At 40.4% G+C, this 15747-nt stretch overlaps 2 protein-coding genes and 1 pseudogene across 3 annotated transcripts in view; 2 read left to right on the forward strand and 1 right to left on the reverse strand.

The window, feature by feature from the left end:
- The window catches only part of LOC118017723 (olfactory receptor 1L8-like), a 224418-nt gene that overhangs the window by 58975 nt on the left and 149696 nt on the right, over positions 1 to 15747 (forward strand). The gene's annotated exons all lie outside the window — the stretch shown is intronic.
- On the reverse strand, positions 6100 to 7125 carry LOC118017722 (olfactory receptor 1L6). Its single transcript, XM_035015877.1, has one exon. The coding sequence runs from the start codon at positions 7030 to 7032 to the stop codon at positions 6100 to 6102; it is 933 nt and encodes a 310-aa protein (XP_034871768.1). The 5' UTR covers positions 7033 to 7125.
- On the forward strand, positions 7679 to 8319 carry LOC118018120 (annotated as a pseudogene).

Here is a 15747-nt window from a genome sequence, read left to right on the forward strand (position 1 = left end):
CTCCCACTCCCTTTTACCCATTTGGTTCTTCCCCCACTCCCCTTCCCTCTGGTAATCATCACTTTGTTCTCTGCATTTATAAGTCTTTTTCTGCTTTTTTTTTGTTTTGTTTTGCTTTTTAGATTCCACATGTAAGTGAAATCATATGGCATTTGTCTTTGTCTGATGTATTTCACTTAGCGTTAATACGCTGTAGGTCCATCCGTGTCACAAATGGCAAGATCTCATTCTTTTTTATGGCAGAGTAATATTTCACTGTGTGTGTGTGTGTGTGTGTGTGTGTATAGCACATGGAAATGGTCATTTAATACTGCACTGTCTTAGGAATTTTCTCCTCCCTTACCCTTCTCTTGTTTCAGCCTTTCCCACAGCCTGTGTCCCATGCTGCTCTGAAGTTGGGGTAAGGCCACTGATATGGGTTCTCTTTAGTGCAGGACTGGCTTTGGGGACACTGTGAAGCCAGGCTGGGATGACAGAGGCTGGACTTTTACCCCTCAGCATCCAAGCAGTTACACCAGTCCTTCGAAAGTGTCGATCTCTTTGCTTGGAGTCTCACACATTCATTGCAAATCCTTCCATTTTTTTTTTTGTGAATGGAGAAGGGAAACAGAGGCACATGGAGGAGTCTGAGACAAAAAAATATTGGAGTCAGGGTGGTAAGGGTCACATGACCCTGGCATTAACATGTTGCATGCAAAAAAAGATTTTCTTCTCTGTAAAAATGAATGTATTCGTAAGTTTCTGACACTCCAGGTTAGAAACATATAGGTTGGGTATGGTTGGGGATACCAGTTACTTACTCAGGTAAGGGATGGTGACCTCACATAGCCTTTGGAGGACGCAAGCACCTTCTCCTTAGCCTTGTTGATCCTGATGTCTAGAGGAGGAATAGAGGGTTTGGAGCATAGAAAGAATGTTCATATCAAGTCAAGAAAAGGGAAAAGCCCCAGCTTCTGGTGAGAGGTGTCAAGACCTATAATGCTGGGTGTGTGGGGCATGTGTGATTGTTGCTTCAGTCTAGAGATAAGGTTATCAGCAACTGATGCGGCCACTTTTCTGCTTCCTCCAGAGAGGTGACCTCTCAATGTAGCCCCAGGAACTGGAATCATGAGCCTTTCTTTCCTCCCCAACCATCCACCACCTTACTGCTTCAGGTTCAGATGTTGAGGGATAGGGTGTGCGCTTAGAACTATCTGACTGTCCTGTGCGTGACCTCACCCCAAGGAGGTAGGCAGCCTCCCCAGGCACCAGCCCCAGGGAACTCATTAAACACTGTGTCTGGGAGAGAAGTAGAGACCTCTCAGTAGAGACCAAGGAAACTCAGGCTGCCGTAGCAGTGTTTTTCTTGGATCTCCAGATAATTAATCACTTGTTATTCTAGTGATTTCTAAGGAGACAGAGGCAAATGCATAGAGAAAGCCTGGGGCTTCTTCCAAGATGTGGGAAAATGCATGGAGTCAAGGGACGAGTCCAGGTCTTCACATAAAAACTCCTCTTTGCTGATGAGCTGGTGCTGACACAGCAACACCTATCAAGCCATTCATTAACCCCCCCCCTTTTTAGTTGTAAACCATACATAACATAAAACTTACCATTTTAGCCATTTTAAAATGTATAGTTCAGTGGCATTAAGTTAACGATCTTGAGCATCTTTTCATATACTTGTGGACCATTTGTATGTCTTCTTTGGAAAAATGCTGTTCAAATCCATAGCCCATTTTGAAATTAGGTTATTTGTTGGTTTTTTTTTTCCTTCTAGTGAATTGTAGGAAAATACAATTTCCCCACAATATATCTTATAATGGGCTTATCTCTTAACCTAATAGATTATCAGATATGTTTTGCAAATATTTTCTGCTATTTCCTAGGTTGCTTTTTTTCACTCTGTTTTGTTTGCTTTGTAGAAGCTTTTTAGTTTGACATATTCCAACTTGTCTAGTTTTTTGTTGTTGCTGCCTGTGCTTTTGGTGTTCTATCCAAGAAATCACTGCCAACACCAATGTCAAAGAGCTTTTTCCGTAAGTTTTATATAAGAGTTTTATGGTTTTAGGACCTACAGTTAAGTCTTTAATCAATTTCAAGTTGGTTTTAGTGAGTAGTATAAGGGTCCAATTTCATTCTTTTGCATGTGGATATCTAGTTTTTGTAACATTGCTTGTTGAAGAGACTACCCTTTCCTTATTGTATATTCTTGATGCCTTTGTTTAAAATTAGTTGATTGTATGGACTTGAATTTCTATCTGGGCTTTCTGTTCTGTTTCATCAGTCTTTATGCCAGGACCATACTGTTTTGATATTGTTGCTTTGTAATATATTTCAAAATCATGAAATGTGAGCATTCTATTTTGTTTTATATTCTCAAGATTGTTTTGCTGTTTGGGATTCTTTGTACCTTTTTTTTTTTTTAAAGATTTTATTTATTTAAGAGAGAGACACAGAGAGAGCATGCATGCGCAAGAGAGAGAGAGCATAAGCAGGGGGGAGGGGCAGAGGGAGAGGGAGAAGCAGACTCCCCACTGAGCAGGAAGCAAAATGTGGGCCTGGATCCCAGGACCCTGGGATCATGACCTGAGCTGAAGGCAGATGTTTAACCGCCTGAGCTAGCCAGGCAACCCTGTACTTTCTTTCTTTAAAATTTTATTTTATTTAAATTCAATTAATTAACATATAGTGTATCATTAGTTTCAGAGGTAGAGTTCAGTTATTCATCGGTTACACATAACACCCAGTGCAGTGCTCATTACATCAAGTGCCCTCCTTAATGCCCATCACCCAGTTACCCCATCCCCCCACCCACCTCCCCTCCAGCAACCCTCAGTTTGTTTCCTATAGTTAAGTGTCTTTTGTGGTTTGTCTCCCTCTCTGATTTCATCTTGTTTTATTCCCCCCCCCTTGTACTTTCATATGAATTTTAGGATTCCTTTATTTATGGCTGTATATGCCATTGGGATTTTAGGATTTTAATAGGGATTGAATTGAATCTGTAGATCACTTTGGTTAGAATGGTATTTTAATGGGGCACCCAAGTGGCTCAGTCAGTTAAATATCTGCCTTTAGCTTGGGTCATGATCTCAGGATCCTAGGATCAAGCCCCTCATTAGGCTCCCTGCCCGATGGGGAGTCTGCTTCTCTCTCTGTTTCGCTCCCTTGCTCATGCATGCATGCTCTCTCTCTCTCTCTCTCAAATAAAAAAAAAAAAGAATGGTATTTTAACAATACTTATCCTTCCAATCCATAAACAGATGATATTTTGCCATATATTTGGGACCTTCTTTAACTTCTTTCATCAAATGTTTTTGTTTCCATTATTTAAGTCTTTCACCTTCTTTTTTAATATTTTATTATTATTATTATTTTTTAAAGATTTTATTTATTTGACAGAGAGAGACACAGCGAGAGAGGGAACACAAGCAGGGGGAGTGGGAGAGGAAGAAGCAGGCTTCCTGCTGAGCAGGGAGCCTGACATGGGGCTCGATCCCAGGACTCTGGGACATGACCTGAGCTGAAGGCAGACGCTTAACGACTGAGCCACCCAGGCGCCCCAGTCTTTCACCTTCTTAATTGAATTTATTCATAAGTAATTTATTCTTTCTGATGCTACTGGTGAGGTAGTTTACTTATTTCCTTTCAGACTGTTCATCGTGAATGTGCAGACTCACAACTGAATCCTTAACCCACACCAGTCTTCTTTCCATTTCTCCACTGCAGCTTCATTAACAATGTCACCAAAGACCTTCATGTCATTAAAGTCAATGGACAGTCTTCCAGGCTTATTTCGCTTAAACTGTTCATATTTTAATGTTGGTTAATAGTCACAGCCTCTTGAAACTTCTATTCTTGGATGATACAACTACTCCTTTTCTGTCCTCTTTGCTAATACGTTCTCTATCAGACTCTTTGATGTCAGAAATACTCAGCACTCTTCTCAGCATTCATGTTTCACACCCCTCCTAGTGTATGTTACTTACTCTGATCAACAGGCAAAATATGTTCAAGAAGTAATTTTTCTTAGCTCAGGATTGTGTAAAATCTCCAACATTTTCTTCCCTTTTTTTTTTTTTAAAGATTTCATTTATGTATTTATTTGAGAGAGAGAGAATGAGAGACAGAGAGCACGAGAGGGAAGAGGGTCAGAGGGACAAGCAGACCCCCCGCCGAGCAGGGAGCCCGATGCGGGACTCGATCCCAGGACTCCAGGACCATGACCTGAGCCGAAGGCAGTCGCTCAACCAACTGAGCCACCTAGGCGCCCCTCCAACATTTTCATATATGTAATGAGCTTGCAGTAGAAGGACCCAATACATTTCCCTTCACAGTTTCCTCATCACACGACATGCTTCTAGAATTATTCCACTGTTGTGTCACCAGCCTCACAGGTTATCTTCTATATGGTGGGAGGAGGAGCTGCCAAAGGGTTTCCTGGTCTGTTCCCAAGGGCCACGTAGAAGCTCTTCACCTGACTGGGCAGGGTGTTCAGAAGGCCTGCTTAGACCTTTGCTCTGACTATATGTACTTTCAGAAGGGATTTATTTCATTCTCACTGTTGTTCATTAGCAAATTTCCAAGTTCACACTAGCCTCCTTTGTATGGATAGCAAAACTTTGATTAAAGTTTTTCAATACTACCTGCCAACATCAGCTCACCCTTTGAAGGGTGGCAGGCTATCTTGTGGAAAGTGCTGTCTATTCTGACAGAGACAGCACTTGAGCTGTGACTGAGAAGGTTAGGACTAACCTGGGGGACAGATATGTAACACTTTCACCACAACGTATATCTCATGGTCCCTCTTTTTTCTTTTTTAAAAGATTTTGTTTATTTATTTGAGAGATAGAGAGCACAAGCAGGTGGAGGGGCAGAGGGAGGGGGAGAAGAAGACTCCCCACTGAGCAGGGAGCCCAATGTGGGGCTTGATCCCTGGACTTGGAGATCATGACCTGAGCTGAAGGCAGACACTTAACCAACTGAGCCACCCAGGTGCCCCTCATTGTCTGTTGTTATCTAGAATTCCCTTTAGTGTGAACTTTAGGGAAGTTACTTGTTGACATAAGTTGTGGCCACAACTGCTGTGAGTCACATCTAGACCATTGTATTAAATGCCAGTGCAAAATCTTCAAGAGGTTTCATCAGCTTCTGAGAGAGTGATGATCAGTGTTTACAATGGTGTCTGCTCCATCAGCTTTGGTCCCTGAGTGTTTAAAGTGAGTAGCACTCTATGCTTTTCAATGGTGAACATGCAGTGTCAATATGAAATAAATCTTCGGTTTCAAGGTCCAATGATTTTGACATTGTTTGTTTCCTCAGCACAACCTAGCTTATCCTGACTGACATGCATTGCTTTTTTCCAGGATATAAAGGGCATTTCAATGAGGATCATGGCCATGTGGACAAAGGTAGAAGCAAGGGGGAAGGGAATAGAAGTGCTGAGAATTCACTGTGATGACACCTTGGTGTTGGGGCGGGTACTACATCTGATTTGTAGATTCTTCCATCTTTCCAGCCTTATTGTCTCTGTTCTCAAACTGAACAAGCCTCATAGGACTCTCCATTGTCCCTCAAACACATTCCAGTGTTTCTTGCTTCTTCCTCTTTGTGTGGGTCCCACTATTTGGAATGTTCTGCCCATTTCCTGCTGTACTGAACTTTCATCTGTCAAAATCAATCCATCCTTTAGGATAACCTTAGGTCATTATTCCAAGAAGTCTTTCCCAATTCCCTACTGAAGTCATGTAACTTCTTACACTCAAAACCAAGAAAGGACTTTGTACTTTCTTGAGTATTACCCAAAGTCAAACCCATGGAGGAGGTATTTGGAGACAGCTTTATTCCACTTCAGGATAGCTTTATTTATATAGGTGGCAGAAACCGTTTTCCTGAAATGTGGATTCCTAGCAGCACTTGGCCTGGGATTGTACATGTAATTGGTCAAGGTCACTGATAGAAACTAAGTGTTCTAGCTTCTAGGTTGGGGCTCTTATTGCTCTCCATCACTACCTTCTTCAACCTGTTTGGGCACCATGTAAAAAATGGGTAGGAGGGAAGGGTGATGTGATCACCTCTTAGGTCATCTCCCAATTAAGGTATTCCATCTGTATGTTCTTTCTATGAGTGAATTCTGTCCCTTAATTTTCTCAAACCCCTCTTCATATCTTTGTTCCTCAGGCTATAGATGAAGGGGTTCAGCATGGGTGTCACTACTGTGTACATGACTGTGGCTACCCGGTCCTTCACCACTGAGTACAGGGACAGGGGCCTAAAATAGACATAGATGACACTCCCATAGAACAAGGCCACTACAGTGAGGTGGGAGCCACAGGTAGAGAAGGCCTTCCACTTGCCAGCTGTAGAGGGAATTCTGAGCACAGTGATGATGATTCGCAGGTAGGAGAAGAGGATGCACAGGAAGGGGGTCACGATGACAGCCAGGGTCTCGGTCATGACCACTATCTGGCTGGAGGATGTGTCAGAGCAGGATAGTTTTAGCACAGGCTGGGTATCACAAAAGAAGTGCTTAATGACATGGGAGGCGCAGAAGGATAGGCGGGACATGAGTAGCACCCGGAGCAGGGAGTGCAGGTGGGAGATGGTGCAAGAACCCAGCAGCATGAGGAGGCAACGCCGTGGGTTCATGACCATATCATAGTGGAAAGGGTTGCAGATGGCTACCAGCCGGTCTATGGCCATGGAGGCCAGCAGGTAACTGTCAGTATTTGCAAAGGCCATGAAGAAGTACATCTGGACCAGGCATCCCACGAAGGAGATAGCCTTGGTCTCTGATGGTAAATTTGCCAGCATCTTGGGCACAATGACTGTTGTGAAGCAGATATCCATGAAGGACAGGTTGCTGAGGAAAAAGTACATAGGGGTATGGAGTCGGGAGTCAGAGTGGATGGCCAGGATGATGAGTATATTGCCCGTGACAGTGACCATGTACATGATGAGGAAGATGGCAAAGAGTGGTTTTTGTAGCTGAGGGTTGGAAGAGATGCCCAGGAGGATAAAGCCTGAGTTGCTGCTGTAGTTCTTTGCCTCCATGTCTGTGCCTTTGTGGGCAGGGTGTGGAGAAGCAGTTGGAGAGATGTGAAGGGCAATTTCATCAAGTCAGCTTCTTCCCTAATCTCCAGGTTATAAAAAAGCCCATTGATATTTCTTCTGATTTTAAAGAATATTTACTTCAAGACATTCTAGAAAAAGAAGGAGTAAAATCTGGTAAGAGAAAAATAAGAAAATTCCAAGATGCTTTCTACATGAGAAACTAATATTTTCTCATGTGTCCTTAGGTAATTTTTTTTTTTTTTGGAAATTCTGTTAGTGTAATTTGTCTGAGTTTTCTCAATTCTCTTTCCAAATATTCTTTTTAGGTCATTCCTTGAGCAACTCCTTAGATTTTTTTTTTTCTTCTTTGTCCAGGGGATGGCTTTATATACATGAGCTATTCTGACCAAAAAACTGTGAAGCTCTCATTCTAAACATTTATATTTACCAGAATAGAAAACTTTGAATGTAAACATCCCATTCCACCAGTTAAGGAAAAGACAAGGCAAGGATGGCTTCTTTTACCACTATTAAACTATAGTGCTCAGATGGTAGTGTAAGCCAGTGAAAAAACAAAATTAATGAAATAGGCATAACATTTACCTTGTCATTATTTTTAGTTGGCTTGTTTGGCTATCTAAAAAAAATCCAAGGTACTCATCTGAGAACTTTTAAACCTATAAAGATTTATCACAGTGGCCAGATAATAAGATACCATGCAAATATAAATATTATCCTGTAGTAGAAAAATGTAATGGAGTAAAAGGTTTCAATTGGCAATGGCAAGAAGGTCTAACCATCCGGTGACTGCAGCGCCTGCCCTGATCCAGACCCTCTGTCCCTACATCTACTGGTAGTGCAGCCCCCCAGCCTCGCACTGGTGTAGGATGTGAGAGTCTATGCTCCAGTAAGAAATCAGGCCTCAGTGGAGACATTCAAGCAAAGGTTGGAGAACTAATTTTCCAGAACAACAAGGAAAGTCATGCATCAGGAAAGGTATAAACATACCAAAAGCATATGGCAGCACAAATACCAGAATCTGATCAGACCAAACAGTTCAAGGAATTTCTTGGAACCTACAGTCAACTTACAGAAACCTGCTATTTGAACTCTGTTAAAGACTTCACAACAAGAGAAGTAAAACCCGAGGAGACCACCTGTTCAGAACATCGCTGACAGAAATATTTAAAAATGACACAAAGTATATCCATGAGATTTTAGGAATATCAAATTTAGCTGAAGGAGGCCCTGGCAACCAAAGCAGGACCCCTTGGCCAATCAGGATAGAGAAATCCTGATGGATGGACTTTTGATGAAAGAATGCCAGCAGCTGTTGTGATGAAAAACAGGATTCATCTGCTAGATTCTTCCTCCTTCCCTCTCTGCCCCTCCCCACTTGTGCATTCTCTCTCTCAAATAAATAAAAATCTTAAAAAAACAAACAAATCATTGTTTCTTCCAAAAAAAAGTCTAAAATCTACTTAGCAATAAATCTGATAGAAAAAAGTAAAAAGAGATGAGAATGGTCTCTCTGAAGAAAGTGTAACAGAACACAAAAGGATGTCTGAATAAATGGAGATACTGTACTTCTATAAAGGGAAGATTCAATTTAAAAGTGCCAATTCTGAGATTGCACATATAAGTGATATTATACAGTAGCTGTCTTTCTCTGTCTGTTTAGCATGATGCCCACAAGTTCCATCCAAGTTGCAATTGGCAGGATTTCCTTCTTTTTATTGCTGAATCTAAAAAAGACAGTCATAGAAACAGAGAGTACAGTTGTGGTTGCCAGAGGCTAGGATGGGAGAAATGGGGACATGTTGAACAGAAGGTACACATTTCCATTTGTAAGGTCAGTAAGTTCTGGAAATCTAATGTAAAGTGTGGTGACAAAAGTTAGTAATATTGTTTTATATACTTGATATTTGCTAAGACAGTAGATATTTATTATTTATTTTAATTGAGATATAATTGATATATATGACATTGTGTAAACTTAAGCTGTAAAATGTGTTCATTTGATGCATTTAAGTTACAGTATGATTACCAGCATAGCATTAGCTGTCACCTCTATCACACCATGTAATTGTCATTTCTTTTTTGTGATGGGAACAATTAAAATCTACCACTCTTAGAAACTGAGAGGTTTATATATAATTCATTATTGTTGTCTGTAATCATTATGCTGCATGTTAAATCTCCAGGATTTATTCATTTACTGGTTGCGAATTTGTACCTTTAAGCATCTCTCCGATTCCCCCACTCTCCCAGCTCCTCCTGACCAACATTCAGTTTGAGACAGTAGTTCTTAAATGTTCTTGTAAAAGAACCAGACATGGTATTTATGTGAGGTGAAGGAGATATTAACTAACCATACTGTGGGAATCATTGCACAACATGTATCAAATCATCATGCTGTAGACCTTTAACTAACACAGTGTTATATATGTCAATTATATCTCAATAAAGCTGTAAGAAAATTCTTCTGGAATTAATAAAATTTAATGCACCTATGATAATACCCCAAGAGTATTTCTTTACTCAAGGGCATTTTTTAAAAAGATTTTATTTATTTATTTGAGAGAGAGAGGCAGAGAGAGCGACAGAGATAGCAAGAGCACGAGCAGGGAGGAAAGGGAGAAACAGGCTACCTGCTGAGGAGGGAGCCCGACACTGGGCTCGATCCCAGGACTCTGGGATCATGACCCGAGCCAAAGGTAGACGCTTAACCGACTGAGCCACCCAGATGCCCTCCCAAGGACATTTTTAATAGGACTTGAGAAGGTCATTCTAAAATTCATCTAGAGGAATAAATAGCCTGGGAAAGACAATTTTGAAAAAAAAAATTAGAATGACAGTTTTTCTTTTCTTTAGAGAGCAAGAGAGAGTGGGGGAGGGGCAGAGGGAGAGAGAGAAAGAGAATCTTAAGCAGGCTCCATGCCCAGCACTAAGCCTGATGTAGGCTCAATCTCATGACCCTGAGATCATGACATGAGCCAAAATCAAGAGTTGGATGCTCAACTGACTGAGCCACCCAGGTGCCCCAACAGAGTTTTTCTAACCAAAAATCAAAGTATGTAATAATGAAAAAAAATACGATAATCATACACAGAGAGAAAAACCAATTAATGAACCAACATAAAGAATGCTATATGCCTATATTTATACATGTATATGGAACTTAATCAAAAGACATGCAAAACCTTTGTAAAAAATAGGGCTAGATTTTTTTCTAACCCACATAGAAACAAAATCCATATGAACAAACTAGAAGTAAAAAATCCAAATCATAAAGTATTAGCCAAAAATAAAGGGCATATTTATATGGTCTCGAGATGTGGATGCCATTCCAATTGAGAAAAAAATGTAGAGGCAAGAATGACAAAACACTGTACTCAAAAATGTGAAAATGACACCAAAAGAGATCATAAGTAAAACTAAAATATTAACTATGGACTCAAAGAAAATATCTACAATACATTTACCAAAGAAAACATACCAACCTAGTTGGTAATCAAAAAATGTAAATTAGACTGAAACACAATTTTTACTCATCGGATTGTCAATAAATTTTTTTGGCAATATTCAAAAGGAAAAAGACCCTCATATACACTGGTAATGAGGGGATAATCAGTATAGGCTTTTTGGCAGTCTCTGTCAGAATAAAAAATCTGCATCTCTTTGTCCAGTAATTCCACTCATAAAAGTCCATCCTTTAAAAATATTCATTTATGTGTCACACAAAGATACATACACACATATTTGTAGCATTACTCGTAGTACCAGATTAAAAGAAAAGAACAAACAAAACCAACATAAGAAACAACCTAAATATCCACAAATTATTAAAACAATTAATAGTGCATTCTCATTACTCAATAGCACCCATCCTCTAACGAAATAAGATGGCTGATGATAGTCAACGTTTATCAGTACTCAGTATATTCCACCCTGAGGTAAGTGCTTTTCATGTATTTTATGATTTTATTTTCCCCAAATCCTAGATAAATTTTCCACCATTATTATCCTTCTTTTCTTTTCATTTTTTATTAGTTTCAGAGGTAGAATTTAGTGATTCATCAGTTGCATATTAACACCCAGCACTCATTACATCAAGTGTCCTCCTTACTGCCCGTCACCCAGTTACCCCATACCCCATCTACCTCCCCTCCAGCAACCCTCCGTTCGTTTCCTAGAGTTCAGCATCTCTTATGGCTTGCCTTCCTCTCAATTTTAATCTTATTTTCTTTTTCCTTCCCTTCCCCTATGTTCAGCTGTTTTGTTTCTTAAATTCCACATATGAGTGAAATCATATCGTATTTGTCTTTCTCTCACTGACTTATTTTGCTTAGCATAATACCCTTATTTTCAATAAAAAAATATTTAGCAAAGTAATTTACCAGATCCCACAGTTAGTAAGTGGTAGAGTTGGGATTTTAGTTCAAGCAGTCCGATGGCAGAGCAGAAGGTATTGATTGCTAAGCTATATTTTCAAGGTAATACTAGTGTCCATGACATTTTGTTAAGTGATAAAAACAAGTTGCAGAGCAATGCGTATAGAATAATTCCATTTTCTGCAAAGAAGTATATCTCCTTTATATTTGTGTTTGTTGTGGTGTGTGTGTGTTTATGTGTATGTAGTTGCCTTCTGAAGTGAGATTATAGGGATGGAGTGAGGAATTCCTTCCATATTTAACTTTGTATGTAGATACGTCCTCTTAGGGATCCCACAGGGCTCTTTCCTGGCGTGGTTCTTCTCTTTTCAGTTCTCCAAAATCTCTCCTTCATGCCTAGTGTTCACTCCTATATCAGATTAGAATTTTACCCAGCCATTTCCAGCTGTTAAATTCTAGATTCCAAGGCAAGTTGACATTGGAGATATGCCCCCTGGAATTCCTTTTTTGTAAATTATTGTCTTCTGTCCATTTCATTCCTATTTTGTAAATAGTTGTCTTTGGTATCCATATGATGGACCAGAAGTGCTTAGAGTGGGACTTTTGCGGAAACCCAGTCTCTTGTGTCCCTCTGCTGAGCTGGTAGTGCATCACCCAGATGTCTCCTGTGGGAGACACCTACTTCATTGCAGCCCTTCCCGGGGATATCCTCAGTCAGGATGGTAGTGTAATACAATACAATACAATAGCAATGACACAGTGCTTATGTGTACCAGACACTGCTCTAGGAATTCTACGTACATTAAGTCCGTTAGTTCTTCACAATACCCCATTTTACAGATAGTGAAAGCGAGGCACGAGGAACTGAAGTGACTTGCCTAAGTCCACACAGCTAGAAGGTAGAGTCCAGCTTGAGAATATGTGCTCTTATCCCCTGCATTACGCTAGCTCTCTCGTTCCTTTGTCTCCTGTCTTTGAGATAGAGGAGAGAAGATAGGATAAGGAAAAGGGAGGAAGATCATATGAAGAGGTTGATCCAACCCAGTCTCTGTTCCCAAAGAGCCCTCAGCCTGCCTACCTGTGGGCCTGACAGAGGAGATTCAGGATCCTGACCAGGCTAGGGGGCCTGCCAGGGAGTTAAGATCAGGCTCTGAGTCTGTGAGGGAGCAGGCCAGGGCAAGTGCAGATCTAATTTCAGAAAAGTGCTCTCTTCTTTTTACCTACAGTGGGTGTTGGTGATGGAAAGGGAGACCCAGGGGCCTCTCCTCTGAATGCCAGAGCCCTGGGGGCATTGGCCCTGTGGTCTTCCCAGGAGAGAAGAACATTACTGATGTCCTCACTGAGCTCTATGCTCTGAGCCTTGGGGAAACTGGGCTCTAGAGGTGTAACCTCATATCCCCAGGAAGGGAATTAGGGCCATGCAGCAATAGGGGTGGAGGTTTTCATGCACATGTATGTGATGTATGTACATGAACATGTGAGTTCATGCATTCATGCATGCTCTCTGTTTATGCATGTGCTCCTTATGCATGTCTGTGTGTCGGCTTATGTGTGCCTACCTGGAAGGAGAGGTGATGGCGTCTGACATCTCTGAAGTTCTGTGTCTGCAGGCATGACTGTATCTAGGTGCAGGTGTAGCGTTCCAGGGAAAGGATTAAGATATGGGTTCTGGAGCCAGTTGGAATAGATTCAGATGCTAGCTCTGCCTCCTACAGGCTGTGTAGCTTTTGCAATACTTAACTTTTTTGAACCTCAGTGTGTGTGTGTGTGTGTGTGTGTGTGTGGTTTTTGTTTGCCTTTCTTAAACATTTTATTGCTTCAGTTTCTTAAAGCAGACATCCCAGTTTCACTAATTACTAAATGGGGGAACTTTGGCAAGTTGTTTAGCTTCACTAAACCACATTGTCCTCATCTATAAATGCTTAGCAATCACAACTTTATTTTCTTTATTTTATCTTTTCCCTTTAATAGTCTTGATTTTTTTAGAGCAGTTATAAGTTCACAGCAAAATTGGTCACATGGTCCAGAGAGTTCCCACATAGCCACAGCCCCCACACATGCATGAAACCCCCCGATTATCAACATCCCCACTAGAATGCTACACTTGTCATAATTGATGAACCCCACTGACACATCATCATCACTCAAATCCATAGTTTACATTAGGGTTCACTCTTGGTGTTGTACATTTTGACAAATGTCTATTGACAACATTATAGTATCATAGAGAATAATTTCACTGGCCCTAAAGTCCTTGGTGTTCCACCTGTTCATCCCTCCCTTCCACCTATGCCCTGGTATCCACCAATCTTTTACTGTCTCCATAGTTTTTCCTTTTCCAGAATGCCATGTATTGGAATCCTATAGCATGTAGCTTTTTCAAATTGGCTTCTTTCATTTAGTAATATGCATTTAAGTTTTCTCCATGTGTTTTCCAGTCTTAATAGCTCTTTTTTTTTTGTACTGAATAATATTTAATTGTCTGGATATATCACTGTTTATTTATCCACTCACTTACTGAAGGAAGGACAGTAGCAACATCATACTTGGTGCTTCCAAGTTTGGCAGTTGTGAATAAAGGTACTACCAACATCCATAGATAGGGTTTTGTGTGGATATAAGTGTTCAACTCCTTTAGGTTAATTCCAAGGAGTGTGTTTGCTGGATCATATAGTAAGAATATGTTTAGTTCTGTAAGAAACTGCAAGACTGTCTGTACATTTTGAACTTCCACCAGTAATGAATGAGAATTCTTGTTGCTCTACATTTTTGTCAGCATTTGGTATTGTCAGTGTTTGAATTTTGGCCATTCTAATGGATGTGTTGTGGTATCATACTGTGGTTTTATTTTGCATTTCCCTGATGACATGTTTCCTTTGCTTATTTTCTATCTGTATCTTCTTTGGTGAGGTGCCTTTAAAGTCCTTGTCTTGTTTTATTAGGGTTATTTATTTTCTTATTGCCAAGTTTTTGAAAAAGAATCTTTTGATACATATCTCAGCCTCAGGGAGCACAGAGCAGGGTGGCCAAGGGTGGAGAGAAGGGTAAATGGATAAATAGAAGCTTTCCATCACAACCCCATCTGGCGACCAGAATGATCTATATAAATTAGGAACAACTTTGTAATTATTTGGTTACTTCTCTGATCTACATCCTTCAAAGGGTCCCCTTGGTGACAGCCCGTGTTTTCTAAGTGGTTTGTCATGTTATGTAATTATACAGAATTAACATGGAGTAATGTCAATTTTACTCATTTTTTAAGAGGGAGAAGAACAGCATTGTTCTATATTTATGGTATGGAATGAGAGCTTTGCTTGAATCTTAGCGATAGAACATATATAACCTGAATGTTTGCAAGTTCTTCTTCATCCTTCAGGAGAGTTGCTTCTCCCTTGAAAACTCAGCTTTCACAGGGTGATACATGGAAGTGTTCAATTAGTCTATTGTACACCTGAAGCTAATATAACACTGTATGTTAACTAACTGGAATCAAGATAAAAACTTAAAAAAAAAGAAAAGTCAGCTGTCCTGGGCCATGCCCCCATGCTCAAGACAGAATATCCTTGCTTGTCTTCCTGTGAGCTTATCTCTGCTACTGCTGTTTGCTCTGATTTGTTTTGCTGCAAAGTTTGATTAGATCTTCTCTCATTATTTCTCAAAACACACAATGCTCAAGGCTGTGTCTACCAAGACTTGAAGCTAACACAGAGAGGTAACAGTGGAGAAAACTATAAAATTAGGTGGCTGATCTTACTGTCCCTAGATGCCATTGGCTGTGTACTCTTTTTTAAGGGGCTCCCCTTCTGATCTTTTCTTTCCTTATCCTGGCAGCATAATCTTATGGCAAATTTATCTCTCCCAGAGGAAAGTCCCCCTTTCTATGTTCTCATTTTCCCAAGTTCAAGTCCCTAGCAACATACTTCTGGACACAGCCGAGGACTGTAGGGCTGCCAGACTTAGCAACTCTATGAGGAACTAATATCAATAATCTTCCCAGAGATGATACCATCCAGTGAAGACAGTCATTTACCCTTGTAACAAAATGCATGCTATCCCAATCTGAAACTCTGCAATGATAATATCCTGGCTTAGGGCCTCCTCCAGAACAGTGAAAAGGTATTTTGTTTACAATTTTGTGGTACAAAAAAATCTCACTAGGAATGATCTCTCCCCAAAGAAAACTGACAGCAAAAACCCATAAGGAGTAGGTAGTAGAGGGTGACCAGTTGGTCACATAATCCATATTCCTGGATGGTAAGATAATGTAGTAAAAATGTCAGTTTCCCCAAATTAATACATATATTCAGTAGACTCACAAAAT

This window comes from Mirounga leonina, unplaced genomic scaffold (assembly GCF_011800145.1).
Source record: "Mirounga leonina isolate KUSES-001 unplaced genomic scaffold, KU_Mleo_1.0 Mir_170, whole genome shotgun sequence".
NCBI classification, from domain to species: Eukaryota; Metazoa; Chordata; class Mammalia; order Carnivora; family Phocidae; genus Mirounga; species Mirounga leonina.